This window comes from Tupaia chinensis, unplaced genomic scaffold (genome assembly GCF_000334495.1).
Source record: "Tupaia chinensis unplaced genomic scaffold, TupChi_1.0 Scaffold000429_1, whole genome shotgun sequence".
Classification (NCBI taxonomy): Eukaryota; Metazoa; Chordata; class Mammalia; order Scandentia; family Tupaiidae; genus Tupaia; species Tupaia belangeri.
The window spans coordinates 1,573,365-1,585,781 of record NW_006159934.1 but is presented as its reverse complement, the minus strand read 5'-3'; the positions used below and the strand labels follow the sequence as shown (position 1 = coordinate 1,585,781).

Here is a 12,417-nt window from a genome sequence, read left to right as displayed (position 1 = left end):
TGAAAGGCATGGATGGATTTTATTTATTACCCTATATCTACAATTTAATTTGAGGTAAAATATAAGCAACACATAAAAATGCCTATTTCTGCTACCATGTAATATAATTCTCTATTGTGAATATTGTGATAAAGCTAATGAAAACTCTATGCCATCACATACTCTAGCTTTTCATATAGCTGGTATTTTACAACTCTTACTGTCTGAAATCTCAACACAAGGCAGATTCTCCTACAGCTGGCGCAGACCACCAGAGGGCGTCCTCAGCTCACTGACCCCTCCAGCTCCCCACACGGGTGCCTCAATGGAACAAGTAGAATCAGAAGACGACGAAGGCAACGACAACCCCTTGAGCCTGATCCCAGCTGGAACGGTGTTCCAAAGAATTCCACGCCACAACAAGTGAACATGATCGGAGGCTTTAGTGTCATCTAGCTTGCCCAAATACTCATACCTGCTCTTCGACTTCTGGTATACCATGCATTTTATTTGGACAAAAAAGCAAAAGTGGAAGAGGTTCTCTGTGTTTCGTCTATAATCCACACGCTGAGATACTGACCTCTTGTTGACCGTTAGGTGATCCAGACGGTTTTTCTTTTAATTATGATAAAAAACATATGAACCATGATAGATAGCTTAGGAAAAGGTTTAGTCAAATATACAGATACTAATTGTTCACTCAGTCATTAAGGAGAACTGTGAACAAAGGATCATTTAAATGATTTTTCAAATAGAAAAACTAAAGAACTGAACTACACAGGAATTTTCTTCACTGCAGAAGCTGAAATGTTCCAGTAGGAGATATCTTCACTTGATTGGAAAATAAACACCATAGCTGAAGGCTCTGCTGAATATGTAAAAAATCTGATGAGATTCATCCCTGTCATTTTCCCTGTCATTTTTCCAGCATTGCTGTAAAATCCTTATAATACATTCCAAAGTAAACCAGCCATTCCAAATCTACAGTCACTCTGCTCTTTAATTCAATTCACAGAACTGCTGAAAAAGTAGACATTTCTATCTAAAAGTAGAAAAAAAGGTTTGTATAGAAGGTTTTTCTGTTATACAAGTATATTACACAGCTTGGGGCAGTAACAGGTCCGAAAAGCTCTTCTCAACCACTGATACTTTAAGCTAGAATAGGAGAGAAAACAAACAAACAAGCAAATAGGTTAATCTGATTACAGGAATTAAAAACTCACCAAATACCACAACTTTATTTACAGATTTTGGTATTACTTCTCTTTTTCTCCCCACTTTGCCAGAGGGTACGTGACCTCAGAGACAGAAAGTGAGACGGCAACCCCCAAGGGGGAACGGTCACACTGTGATCCCTGCCCTTCATTCCTCCCTCCTTTCGGGATGTACGACCCGCGGATGCACGTGCCGTGCCTGCTTTTCACATCCCTGGGTCCAGGACTCAAACCATGCAGTCGGCCATGTGGGATCTAGTCGCCCTAACCAACACGCTACCAGCTGGCATAATAATTACTTTGATTAAAATGTCCTCATGAAATGACAGGAAACCTGAAGTACAGGAATTGACTGCATAAGGCAAATTTCCTTACAACAAAAGTCTCTGGATTAAAAAAACCCACTGCTGGGACCAGCAGATGGCGTAAGTTGTTGGACCCCCATGCAGTCAACTGTGGTTTGAGTTCCTTAGCTGGTGGCTTAAAATCATGCTGGGGGGGAGGGGGGACCAGCAGGTGGCATGGTGGCTAAGGCGCTGGACACTCCCATATGGCCGACCAGGGTTCGAGTCCTGAATTTGGTGGCTTGCTTTCTCACTTCCTCTCTCTCTCATCCTGTCTTTCTCACGTCAAATTAAAAAATAAATGAATGAATAAATAAAAATAGAATAAATAATTACTAAAAAAAATCATGCTGGGCACATGTATGTGTGTGCCCAAAAATCCAGAGAGGAGAATGGAAGAGAAGGGATTGCAGCAGGGCCACCCTCCATTGCTTTCTGTCTCTCTCTCTCTCTGGTGAGCAGATGTGCCCTATAGCAAAAATCTCTCTTAAAAAATGAACAAATGGGTCGGCAGTGGTATGGTGGTTAAGGGCACTGGACTCCCATATGGCTGACAGCAGATCGAGTCCTGGACCTGGCAGCTTGCTTTCCCACTTTCTCTCACTCTCTCAGTCCCTCTCTGGTCAAAATAAAATAAGTAAATAAAGCTAAATAAAATAACTCCTTAGAAACAAAAATAAACAAAAAATAACCCATTGTTGGGTTTGTCGTTAAGCCCTGTGCAGTGGGAGCCAGATCCAGCAGCTTGAAAAACACACTGGGCACGTGGGTGCACATGGCCCAAATGCTGATGGGAAGGAGAAATGGGAGAAGAAGGATTATGGCGTGAGTGTGCGCCACTAGGGAGTGCTTTCTCTCTCCCTCTCCTGGAAACATATGTACCGTCTAGCAATAAACACAAAACAAAACAAAGACCCTGTCAAGATTCAGATCAGACCCAACTAATGTCATTAACTATAACGAAGCATCAACGGCAGAAGCTTGGGAGATTCAACGGGAAATAAGAATTATGTTTTTCTACTCTTGATCTAACACCACTGCTCCTACTAAAAGCCATGCCGTGTTTAAGACGTCGGAAGTAACAGGATCGGATGTATTAATTATTTGAGACCTACAATGGATCTGCGGCTCAGTCAGATTGCTAATACTATTATTAAGGAAAAACAGTCTGATGATACTGACTCATGGTGAATTCCCATGGTGAAAACACGGTTTACCCTATATATAGACTAGAAACAAGACACTTTCCTTTTAAGGAAAAGTGCTTTCTATATCTTGGACTGACAGACATATATCGATTCAAAGAAAACCTCTGCTTCCTCCTAGCTCTAAGCGGTTTCTCAGTAAGGCTGACACCTGGAGTCCACATCCCTTGGAGGCAGGGCAAACGCATTAACTTATGAACGTGCAGGTGGTTCAGGTGGGCACTACGGGGCATCTTGGACACAGAAGCGATTTACCCTCGGAGGGAAGAGGTCTACCACGTGGGATCTGGTTCTTGCTTGATCTGAGAGTTTCCATCAGTCTCCTTTACTTCTATCAAGAGAAAGAGGATACTGATTAACTGATTAATCCAAAACTATCAATTACAAATCCATTCACACCAAACTATCCACTAAGGTATAATTTATGAAGAATTATATTTGCTTTTGGAGAGACGTTTCTCTGGCCACAGATTCTAAATTCTTTTTCTTACGTTGTCAAAGTAACAAACATTTGATTGCTCCTACGTACATAAAGGATACACACTACTTAGGTTATAGAGTGGCCATTCAACTGTTTTAGAATTCATCAAGAGTCATCTGGAGAAAACGGAGCAAAAAGGCCATGAATCATCTCTGAACACTTCATTTCTCTGCATAAACTACAAATCCACCCCCAGAAACAAGACGTCAGCACACTTCCAGTTAAACAGTTCAAAAAACACAGCTAATCCTCGTCCTGACTGTCTTAAAGAACTTCGGATTTTCACAACTGGAGTGCACTTTTACCTTCTGTTGCTGGAGCTTCCACCTGGCTTGGCTCAGCCGATTCTAAAGAGAAACACATGAACATTTATTTTAGGGATCAGCAGATGGCACAATAGTTACATCAATCAACTCCCACATGGCCGATCACAATTCGAGTCCTGGACCCCGGAGCTTGAAACTCATGCTTGGTGAGTGTCCAAAATCCCGAGAGGAGATTGGAGGAGAAGGGACTGTAGCATGGTCATCCCTCCTGGGGGGATGATTTCTTGCTTTCTGTAGCAAAAATACTTTTTAAAAAAATAAAAAAGAAGATTTATTTTAACAGTAAGCAGAAGTTACTTTAAGTTATTTAAAGAACCTGGAGTGAGGAAGAGCCTAGAGGAAGGAACAGAGGGAGAAGCTCTCCCAACTTTGAACACAAAAGACAAGTTTAAGGTTAGCCAATAGCAGATTCTTGAGATTCGACACAATTATTCAGCTTTACTTCTAAAATACCACTCTTCTGAAATATGCTGTTAACATATACAGCTGAAATCTGTGTTTTGTTTGTTTGTTTGTTTTTTTAGTGAGAGATTTTTGCTATAGGGCATGTGTGCTTGCCAAAGAGACAGAAAGCAAGAATTCACCCCCCAGGGAGGATGGCCATGGCTCAATTCCTTCTCCTCCAGTCTCCCCTTTGGATTCTGGGTACACACACATGCGCTCAGCGTGGGTTATCTTTTTAAGCTGCTGGGTCAAGCAACGTAACCAATATGTCATCTGCTGGTCCCACACAACTGAAATCTTAAATAGTAATCTTGCATAGCTCTACCATTATGACTATTTTTTCTATTCTTCTATGGGCTACACTTTTATTTATTTTAAAAATTTTGCCAGAGAGACAGAAGCAGAGATGGGGGAAAGTAAGAAAGCACCTCCCATGGGATATAGTCACACTGCAATTCCATCTCTACTTTTCTCTCCCTTTAGGATTTTGGGCGCATACACCAGCAGTGTTTCTCAAGCTGGTAGGTCTGGAACTCTAACCACACAGTTGGCCATGTGGGATCCAAGCACCTTAACCACCTAGCTATGCCTCCTTACTTTCTAAGAAAATTTTTAAAATGTAATATATACATTTACACTCAAATTTTTTTTTTTTTTTACTACCTTATAGCCAGCAAGCTGGTGGCATGGGGGTTAAGGTGGCTGGATCTCACTTTGGCCAACTGTGTGATTTGAGTCCTGGACCTGGCAGTTTGAGAAACATGCTGGGTATATGTGCATGCATGTCTAAAATCTCAAGAGGAAAATGGAGAAGAGAGAATGTCATGACCATTTCCAAGGGGTGGAGATTCTTTCTCATCTTCTTTTTCTGTCTTGCTCCAGTGACTACATGTGCCCCGTGGCAAATTAAAAGAAAATAAAAAAGAAGAAGAAACTGACAGTATAAAGAGTAAATATAAAAAGATGGGGGCCAGCAGGTGGTGTGGTGGTTAAGGGCACAGGACTCCCACATGGCCAACCATGGTTCAAGTCCTGGACCTGGCAGCTTGTGCTCTCTCTCTCTTTCTGGTCAAATTAAAATAAATAAATAAATAAAAGAGTTCAGAATCAAATAAAAATATTAAATTATTTTAAAAAAAAAGAGATAACTTACAGATCAGCAGGTGGCATAGTACTTTTAAAGCACTGGATTCCACATGGCTGACTGCAGTTTGAATCTCAGACTCAGTGGCTTATAAAACATGCTGGGCATAGGAACCAGTAGATGGCATAATGATTATGTTGCTGGATTCCCATGTAGTCAACTGTGGTTTGAGTCCTGGACCTGGTGGCTTGAAATTCATGCTGGGTGTGTGTGTGCGCGCATGCCCAAGATCCTGGGAGGAGAATGGAGAAGGTATTGCAGTGTGGACACTGCCCCTCAGGGGTGTCTGGCAACGCACACACCCTATAGCAAAACCTCTCTCAACAAACAAACAAACATGGGACCAGCGGGTGGCGTGGTGGTTAAGGTGCTGGACACGCCCACAGGGCTGACAATGGTTCAAGTCCCAGACCGGGCAGCTTGCTTCTTCACTTCCTCCCACCCTCTCTGTATGTGTGTCTATCTCTGGTCAAATTAAATAAATGAATAAAATTAAATAAATATTTAAAACAAACAAACCAAAAAACATGCTGGACGTGTGTGCGTGCATATCCACAATCCTGAGAGGAGAACGAAGAAGGGATTGCAAAATGGCCATCTCCACTGGGGGATGGAGGGTGATCTCTCACTTTCCCTCTCTCTTTGACGAGTACATGTGCCCTAAGGCAAAAATCTAAAAACATGACCTTCTTATTTATTTCATCCTACACTCAGTCCAGGGTTCCCTGAAGCTATACCTGGCCTGACATAGTGGGTCACGTGGTCTGTGACCTGCAGCTCTCACTCGGGACCTACAGTTCAAGGGTGTGTTAATACACGCTCCCCAACACAGGGATTCAAAGAAACGAAGACTAAGAGTGCGTGCGTGCCTTAAAGGCAGGAGAGAAGCAGCCAGGGAGCCCACACGACTACCTGTGATTGGTCCTACTGTGCAAGTAGGGACATTTCTGTTTGCCTGCTTCACATACCTTGTATCACTGGGCCTTCTGACTCACTCTGATCAACCAACTCTGAAAGTAAAGAGATTTGTTTAAATGAAAACCACATGAGAGCTGAGCTATCACTTCCACATACATTTGCTATTCTGATGCTCCAACTCTGCCACTATGGGCACGACTTCCCTCGTGACAACAGAAAGGGATAACCAGGCCAACCTCGCAGTGCAGCAGGTTAACTGCTACGCAGAGGAAGCCGGATCCTCAACAGCCGAGGAGGGTTTGAGTCCCAGCCCTGGGGCTCGGAAAACATGCCGGGGGTGCATGTGCCCAAGATCCCACAGGGATGGAGGACTGGAGAAAAGAGACCAGAGCGGAACCAGGTGCTGACGAGGGTGTTTTCTCCCTCTCCCCCTCTCTTGTACCCTCTGGCATTTAAATTAAACAAATAATTAAAAGTTCTGCTATGTCTTGTCAAAATCCCTAATTCATAGTAATCACCACAAAACTATCATAGACTACTGCACAAGGATGAGAACAAAACTGAACATTTTACACAAAAACGTAAGGGACAAGTAGGCTAAAAATATGTTTAGACATTAAGCATTATATAGTAGAGGGGCCAGCACATGGTGGTGTGGCCTGGTGGTTAAGGGCGTTGGACTCTCACAGGGCCAACCACGGTTCAAGTCCAGACCTGGTGGTTTGCTTTCTCACTTTCCCTCTCTCTGTCCCTCTCTGGTCAAATTAAAATAAACAAATCAATAAATAAAGTTAAATAATATAATTCTTTTAAAAAGTTATATATAGTATATGAATGGGGATTAATTTTAAAAGATTTAAAAAACACAAAAAAAAACCCAAACAACTGTCATAAGGTTGCCCTTAAGTGACCAAGTTCTCTTACGGCAATTTAAACTGCACGTTTGCTGACTGGTGGAGGGAGCTGGATCCCACATGGCCGACTGGCGGTTTGCAGCCTTGCCACAGCAGCTAGAAAAACACACCAGGCCTGCATGCATGCCCAGAATATTCTGGCGGGATGGAGAAATGGAGAAGGGACTGCAGCATGGCCATGCCCCACAGGGAATGCTTTCTCCCTCCCCTGTCTGTCTCTGGCAAAGCACACACCCTCCGGTAATTAAAAGGAACAAAAGGCTGAAGGTCACACTCTATGAAGCAAAGTATACCTTCTCTGTCTCCACTGACAACCTGGATACTAATACACGTGCCGAGATAGGAGATAAGCTAAAAACAATATTAAAAAACGAACTCAGGATTTGTGGTCCCAATAAATGAATAAATTTGATGATAAAATGAAACTCAAAACTTGGAGGCAGAGAGAAACCACTAAATCCATGACACCAAAGGGTGAAAGCCAAAGAACAGGGTCAATGGCACCAGCAAAAAGCAGGAGCAGAGAGCAGGTGTCATAGCACAAGGTTCCAGGTCAAGGGTGAGCCAAGGACTCAGCTCTGCTGAACACAGTCACGGGAAAGTCTGACTGTGACGATGAAAGGGGTTACTTTCCCAATGAATAACTACACAACAGCCAGTGAAGACGAATTATAAACATCAGAATGATAATTAAAAATAGAAAGATGAAAATGAAAAAGATATTATTTAAAGATGGGTGTCACTTTTGTAAATGTTGAGTAAGGTGAAGAGAATGACACAACACACACCAGCACTGTTAGCGCTGTTGGTAACTCAGATACTAAAAAATGGGGGACCAGCAGATGGCACAATGGTACGTCACTGGACTCCCATGAAGTCGACCATGGTTTGAGTACCTGGACTTGGTGGCTTATGCCAGGGGTGTGTGTGTGTGTGTGTGTGTGTGTGTGTATATGTGTGTGCGCGCATGCGCACCCAAAACCCTGAAAGAGGAATGGAGGAGAAGGGATTGTGGTGTAGCCATCCCCACTGGGGGTGATTTCTTGTTCTCTCTCTCTCTCTCTCTGCCGAGTGTATGTGCCCTGTAACAAAAATCTTAAAACAAAAAACAAAACCTCAAAAATGACATGAACATTAGGGAATTCAAGAGATACATTTGTTTACTCAGCAACATTTGAGAGGCCAGGTTTGCCAGAGTTTGCCAAATATCATGCTTAAATATTAACAGAAACAAGCTAAATGACATTTAGTAATGTGCTGTCATCAGACTCTAGCATAATTACATCACAACAGAAGTAACAGCATAAATAATATAGATTGCATTTGCTAAGCACATACTATAGACCAGACGTTGTTTTAGGTTACAAGTCTACAAACCTTTTCCTTTTTTTTTTGAGAGGTTTTTGCTATAGGGCACGTGTACTCGTTGGAAAGACTGAGAGAGACAGAGAGACAGAAATCGAGAAATCACCCCCCAGGGGGGATGGTCACGACGCAATCCCTTCTCCTCCATTCTCCTCTCGGGGTCTTGGGCACGCACGCACACATGCCCGGTGTTGAGTTTAAGCCACCAGGTCCGGGACTCGAACTGTGGTCGATTAAATGGGAGCCCAGTGACATAGCCATTACGCTAACTGCTGGTCCCTGCAAACCTTTTCTTACAGAGCCAGTTAGTAAATATTTTAAGGTCTGCAGGCCACGAACTCTGGTGCAATTTCCCAGTTCTGCCATAAACAAATAAACACAGTGCTATTTCAATAAAACTCCATCCACAGACACAGGCAAAAACCTACTGACCTCAGATTTTGCTGCTTTACAGCATTTAAAATGCTCTGTAACCCCCAACAATGGATACTGTTGCTTCCATTTTATGATTGAGTAAACCAACGATGAGAAAAGATAAGAAACTGGCTCAATTTTACATCTAGGGAGGGCCTGGTGCTTTATACTACAGGCTAAAATAACAATGACCTTACATGGCTACTGACATACGTGAAGTAACGTATGATACCCTGTGTATTAAGACGCATACATAAGCACATGTACACACGCGCACATGCACACACACACACCCTCAATACCCCAGAAAAACACAATGGAACAAAAAGACTTCGTGAAATACTCACGGTTATTAATCACAAGTCCTGGAAATGGTCTAATGAGAGAAACAAATTGTATAACTGTTTATTTCTACTCTACAAGAACTTGTATGTCTATTCAGTTTATTAAATTAATATTCAATCCATGTCACTTAGGTGCTACCATGAGAAATATTTAACCACTACTTTATAACCTTTTGGAACAGACAGATACATATATGAGAAACTAATATGGAACATTATTAGAGAATGTTACACAAAAGATGAAGAAAAGACAAAAAATATGAACACAGAAAAGGGAATACAATAATTCTATTTAAATGGTCTGCTGGAAGAAGCTTTTTGCCCAACCCCGGGAATATAGACAATAGCCATTGGTAATGTGAGACAAAACATGGAATTGTTTTTAGGGGATGAGAGTTGGGAAAAGAGGAATGGACGAGAAAAAGCCTCTAAAGGGTAATATATTAAAGACGGTGAGGTGCCAGTCCTAAGGGGTTTGTACTGGGCTAGTGGGAACTTAACGGTGAGCTAACTGGGTAGGATCTGGTAACAGCTCGGATTTCAGGGGTTGGAAGGAGAGAGTGAAGGTAACTTGGGGTTTTTGCTTAGGCAGATGTTGCTTATGGTGCTAAGCACATATTAATAATAGAGCATAGTTCTCCTGCTGCAAGGGGGTAGGTATAATCCTTGTTCGTCCTCTGGATAGCTCAGAAGCAGACCATGTCCAAGAAAAAAATGGTCATCATTTTACAGATGAGAAAACAGAATCAATCTGATTAACATGTGGCTGACTTGGGACGAGATCCCTCTAAACTGAAGCCCGAGCTGAGAAAGATACCGTAAGACAAAAGTTGGCAAAATTTTTCTGAAAACTGCCAGACAATAAATAGTTTAGCCTTTGCAGGTCAGGTTGTCTCTGTCCCAGCTACTCAACATCGCCAATGTGAAGTGAATGCAGCCACAGATAGATGATATCTGAATAACTGAATAGAACTGTTTTAATCAAATTAAAGTATGAGTTTATTTTGGTGCAAAAATTGTGCAATAACCTTGCGTGGTTACTTCGTACTGTGCGCTTTCTACGACTTTGTGCAGACCCTTACACAGCTGCATTCTGGAAGATGACTTAGCCCCTAGACCCCAGATGTGTCCTGACGTGGCAGGGCTCTTACCCACCTGATGACCGTGAATTTGATGAACTCGGCAGAATCTAGGATCCTTCTCATGGAGCTGATTTCCAGGTAACTGGGGGCTTTGAATGATACACCAGGGGGCATGCCATCCACCACCACGCAGCCAGGATTGATTGTGATTTTCCTATAGGGAACTTTCACTGGAAAACCCATACCAATAGCTTCACCTGTTAGAAGACAAATAGCAAAAAAGTACAGATTAATTTATCACTTTAACAAGATTCAAAGACACATGACCAACATTTATTTTAAAAACTCTGTCATTAACTAAAGTCTTTGTATACTTCAAACAAACTTAAACATGAAATTTATTATTAATTTAGATACTATTCTTTAATCTGCAACATAATTAATGTTTCTCATATAACAGATTCAGCAAAAACAAAATACTTATTTTTTAATATTTTAGTCCTCTGTTTACAGGAAGATTACAATTCTCTAACTGCCTTTATTAAAACAAGATATCCTTGCTTACTCCAAACTGTACTTTGCAGATACAAAACTTACCAAATTTTCGACTGAACAGGTCATTCACTTGTTCTCTTAGCTGTCTAGCTTTTTCCACTTTTGACAGTCTTTCATTATCATCATCTGAAACAGTTGAGAGAAAACCCCAAACTTAATAATGCACACTTATTTCTAAATCAATATTTAGGAAAACTTAATAATGCACACTTATTTCTAAATCACTTTTTAGCTGTTCTAATTTTTTTTGAGTAAGCATTTTGAACTAGTTTACTTTGAAACTGTTTAAAATGATAATACCAACTTGAAAATGCTACCACCTTATTCCTGTTATAAAGATTCCCCCCCCATAGGGTGCAAAGGCTCACAAGAGAGAAACATAGAAAGTGAGAAATCACCCCCCAATGGGGATGGCCACGCTGCAATCCCTTCTCATTCATTCTCCTGGGATTTTGGACATGCATGCACATGCACGTCGTGTGTTTTTCAAGTACCTGGGTTTGGGACTTGAACCATGGCATCAGCCATACAGGAATCTAGTGCCTTAACTACCATACCACCTGCTGGCCTTTGTTATAAAGATTTTTACCTGCTGCTCTCATACAACATTTAAAAAAAAAATTATTTAATTTTATTATTATTTTATTTTTTAACCTCATGAGAGAGAGAGAGAGAGAAGGAAAGTAAGAAAGCAAGATATCTGGTCTGGGACTCAAATCGTGATCGGCCACGTGGGAGTCCTATGCCTTAATTATCATTTCTCCCACTTGAGGGTCCTTATACAGATTTTTTTAAAGGATAGATTAGACATTTTGGTGGCTAACAGGTTTTGGCTCATGCACAGTGCAGTAGCTGTTAGAGCTGCTTACAGGTAAACTGTGATGGATCTGGTAAATGATTTCCGCAGGGGCAGGGAGGCATACATGGCAACAGCAGCACATTTGTCCCTGAATGGCTGGAACAAATCCTAGCAAGCCATGTTGGGAAAGTTAAAAAAACTAAAGATACAAACTAGGAAGAAGGCAGAGAAAGCGTACCTGGAATTGTCACCTGAATGATGTTAAGGTCTTCAACACCTGATGCAGTAGTATTAACATTGGGCGATGAATTTATTTTTCCTTAAAAGAGAAAGTTACAATTAGAGTTTATGGAAAACAGTGGTTAAAAATCTTTGCTAATAAGCAGGAAGTGAGGTACTTATAATTAAGGCTACACAAGATACTATATATGTATGTATGTATGTTTCTGTGTTTTGGCCACAGGGCACACGAGTTCACTATAGAGAGACAGTGAGAGGAAAAGTGAGAAATCAGTCCCCAGAGGGGATGGCCACACCACAATCCCTTCCCCTCCATTCTCCTTCTGGGATTTGGGCTTGCATACACATGCGACCAGTGTGATTTTTAAGCTGCCAGGCCTGGGACTCCAACCACAGTTGGCCACATGGGAATACAACGCTTTAACCACTATGCCACGTGCTGGCCCACAAGACATAATTTTAACATAACTTTATTCGGAGTTGTTTATTTGGATAGTATGTTTTATCATTCTAGTAAGATAGCAAGCTTCCCAAATGACTGTAATTTTCACTATTTCTTCCTTCCTGGTGGCGTTAGCAGAGTAGCACATGCAAAGAGGTACTCAATTATCAAATAACTAAAAATTGAGCCTGCCCATGGCTTAGTCAT

The 12,417-nt window shown here is 41.6% G+C and overlaps 1 protein-coding gene across 10 annotated transcripts in view; it reads right to left on the bottom strand.

Moving 5' to 3' along the window:
* Positions 1 to 12,417, bottom strand: part of GTF2I (general transcription factor IIi) — a 99,195-nt gene continuing 86,778 nt past the window's right edge. For 9 of the 10 annotated variants that reach the window (XM_006154995.3, XM_006154998.3, XM_027774403.1 and 6 more), the window contains 8 exons: positions 11,767 to 11,847; positions 10,772 to 10,855; positions 10,248 to 10,431; positions 9,096 to 9,124; positions 6,106 to 6,147; positions 3,529 to 3,570; positions 2,998 to 3,073; positions 1 to 1,134 (listed from right to left, as the gene is read on the bottom strand). In XM_006154995.3, coding sequence (XP_006155057.1) covers positions 3,015 to 3,073; positions 3,529 to 3,570; positions 6,106 to 6,147; positions 9,096 to 9,124; positions 10,248 to 10,431; positions 10,772 to 10,855; positions 11,767 to 11,847 — 521 coding nt within the window. In that variant the 3' untranslated portion in view covers positions 1 to 1,134; positions 2,998 to 3,014. The remainder of the gene's footprint in view (positions 1,135 to 2,997; positions 3,074 to 3,528; positions 3,571 to 6,105; positions 6,148 to 9,095; positions 9,125 to 10,247; positions 10,432 to 10,771; positions 10,856 to 11,766; positions 11,848 to 12,417) is intronic. The other variant, XM_006154996.3, reaches the window with a different exon arrangement.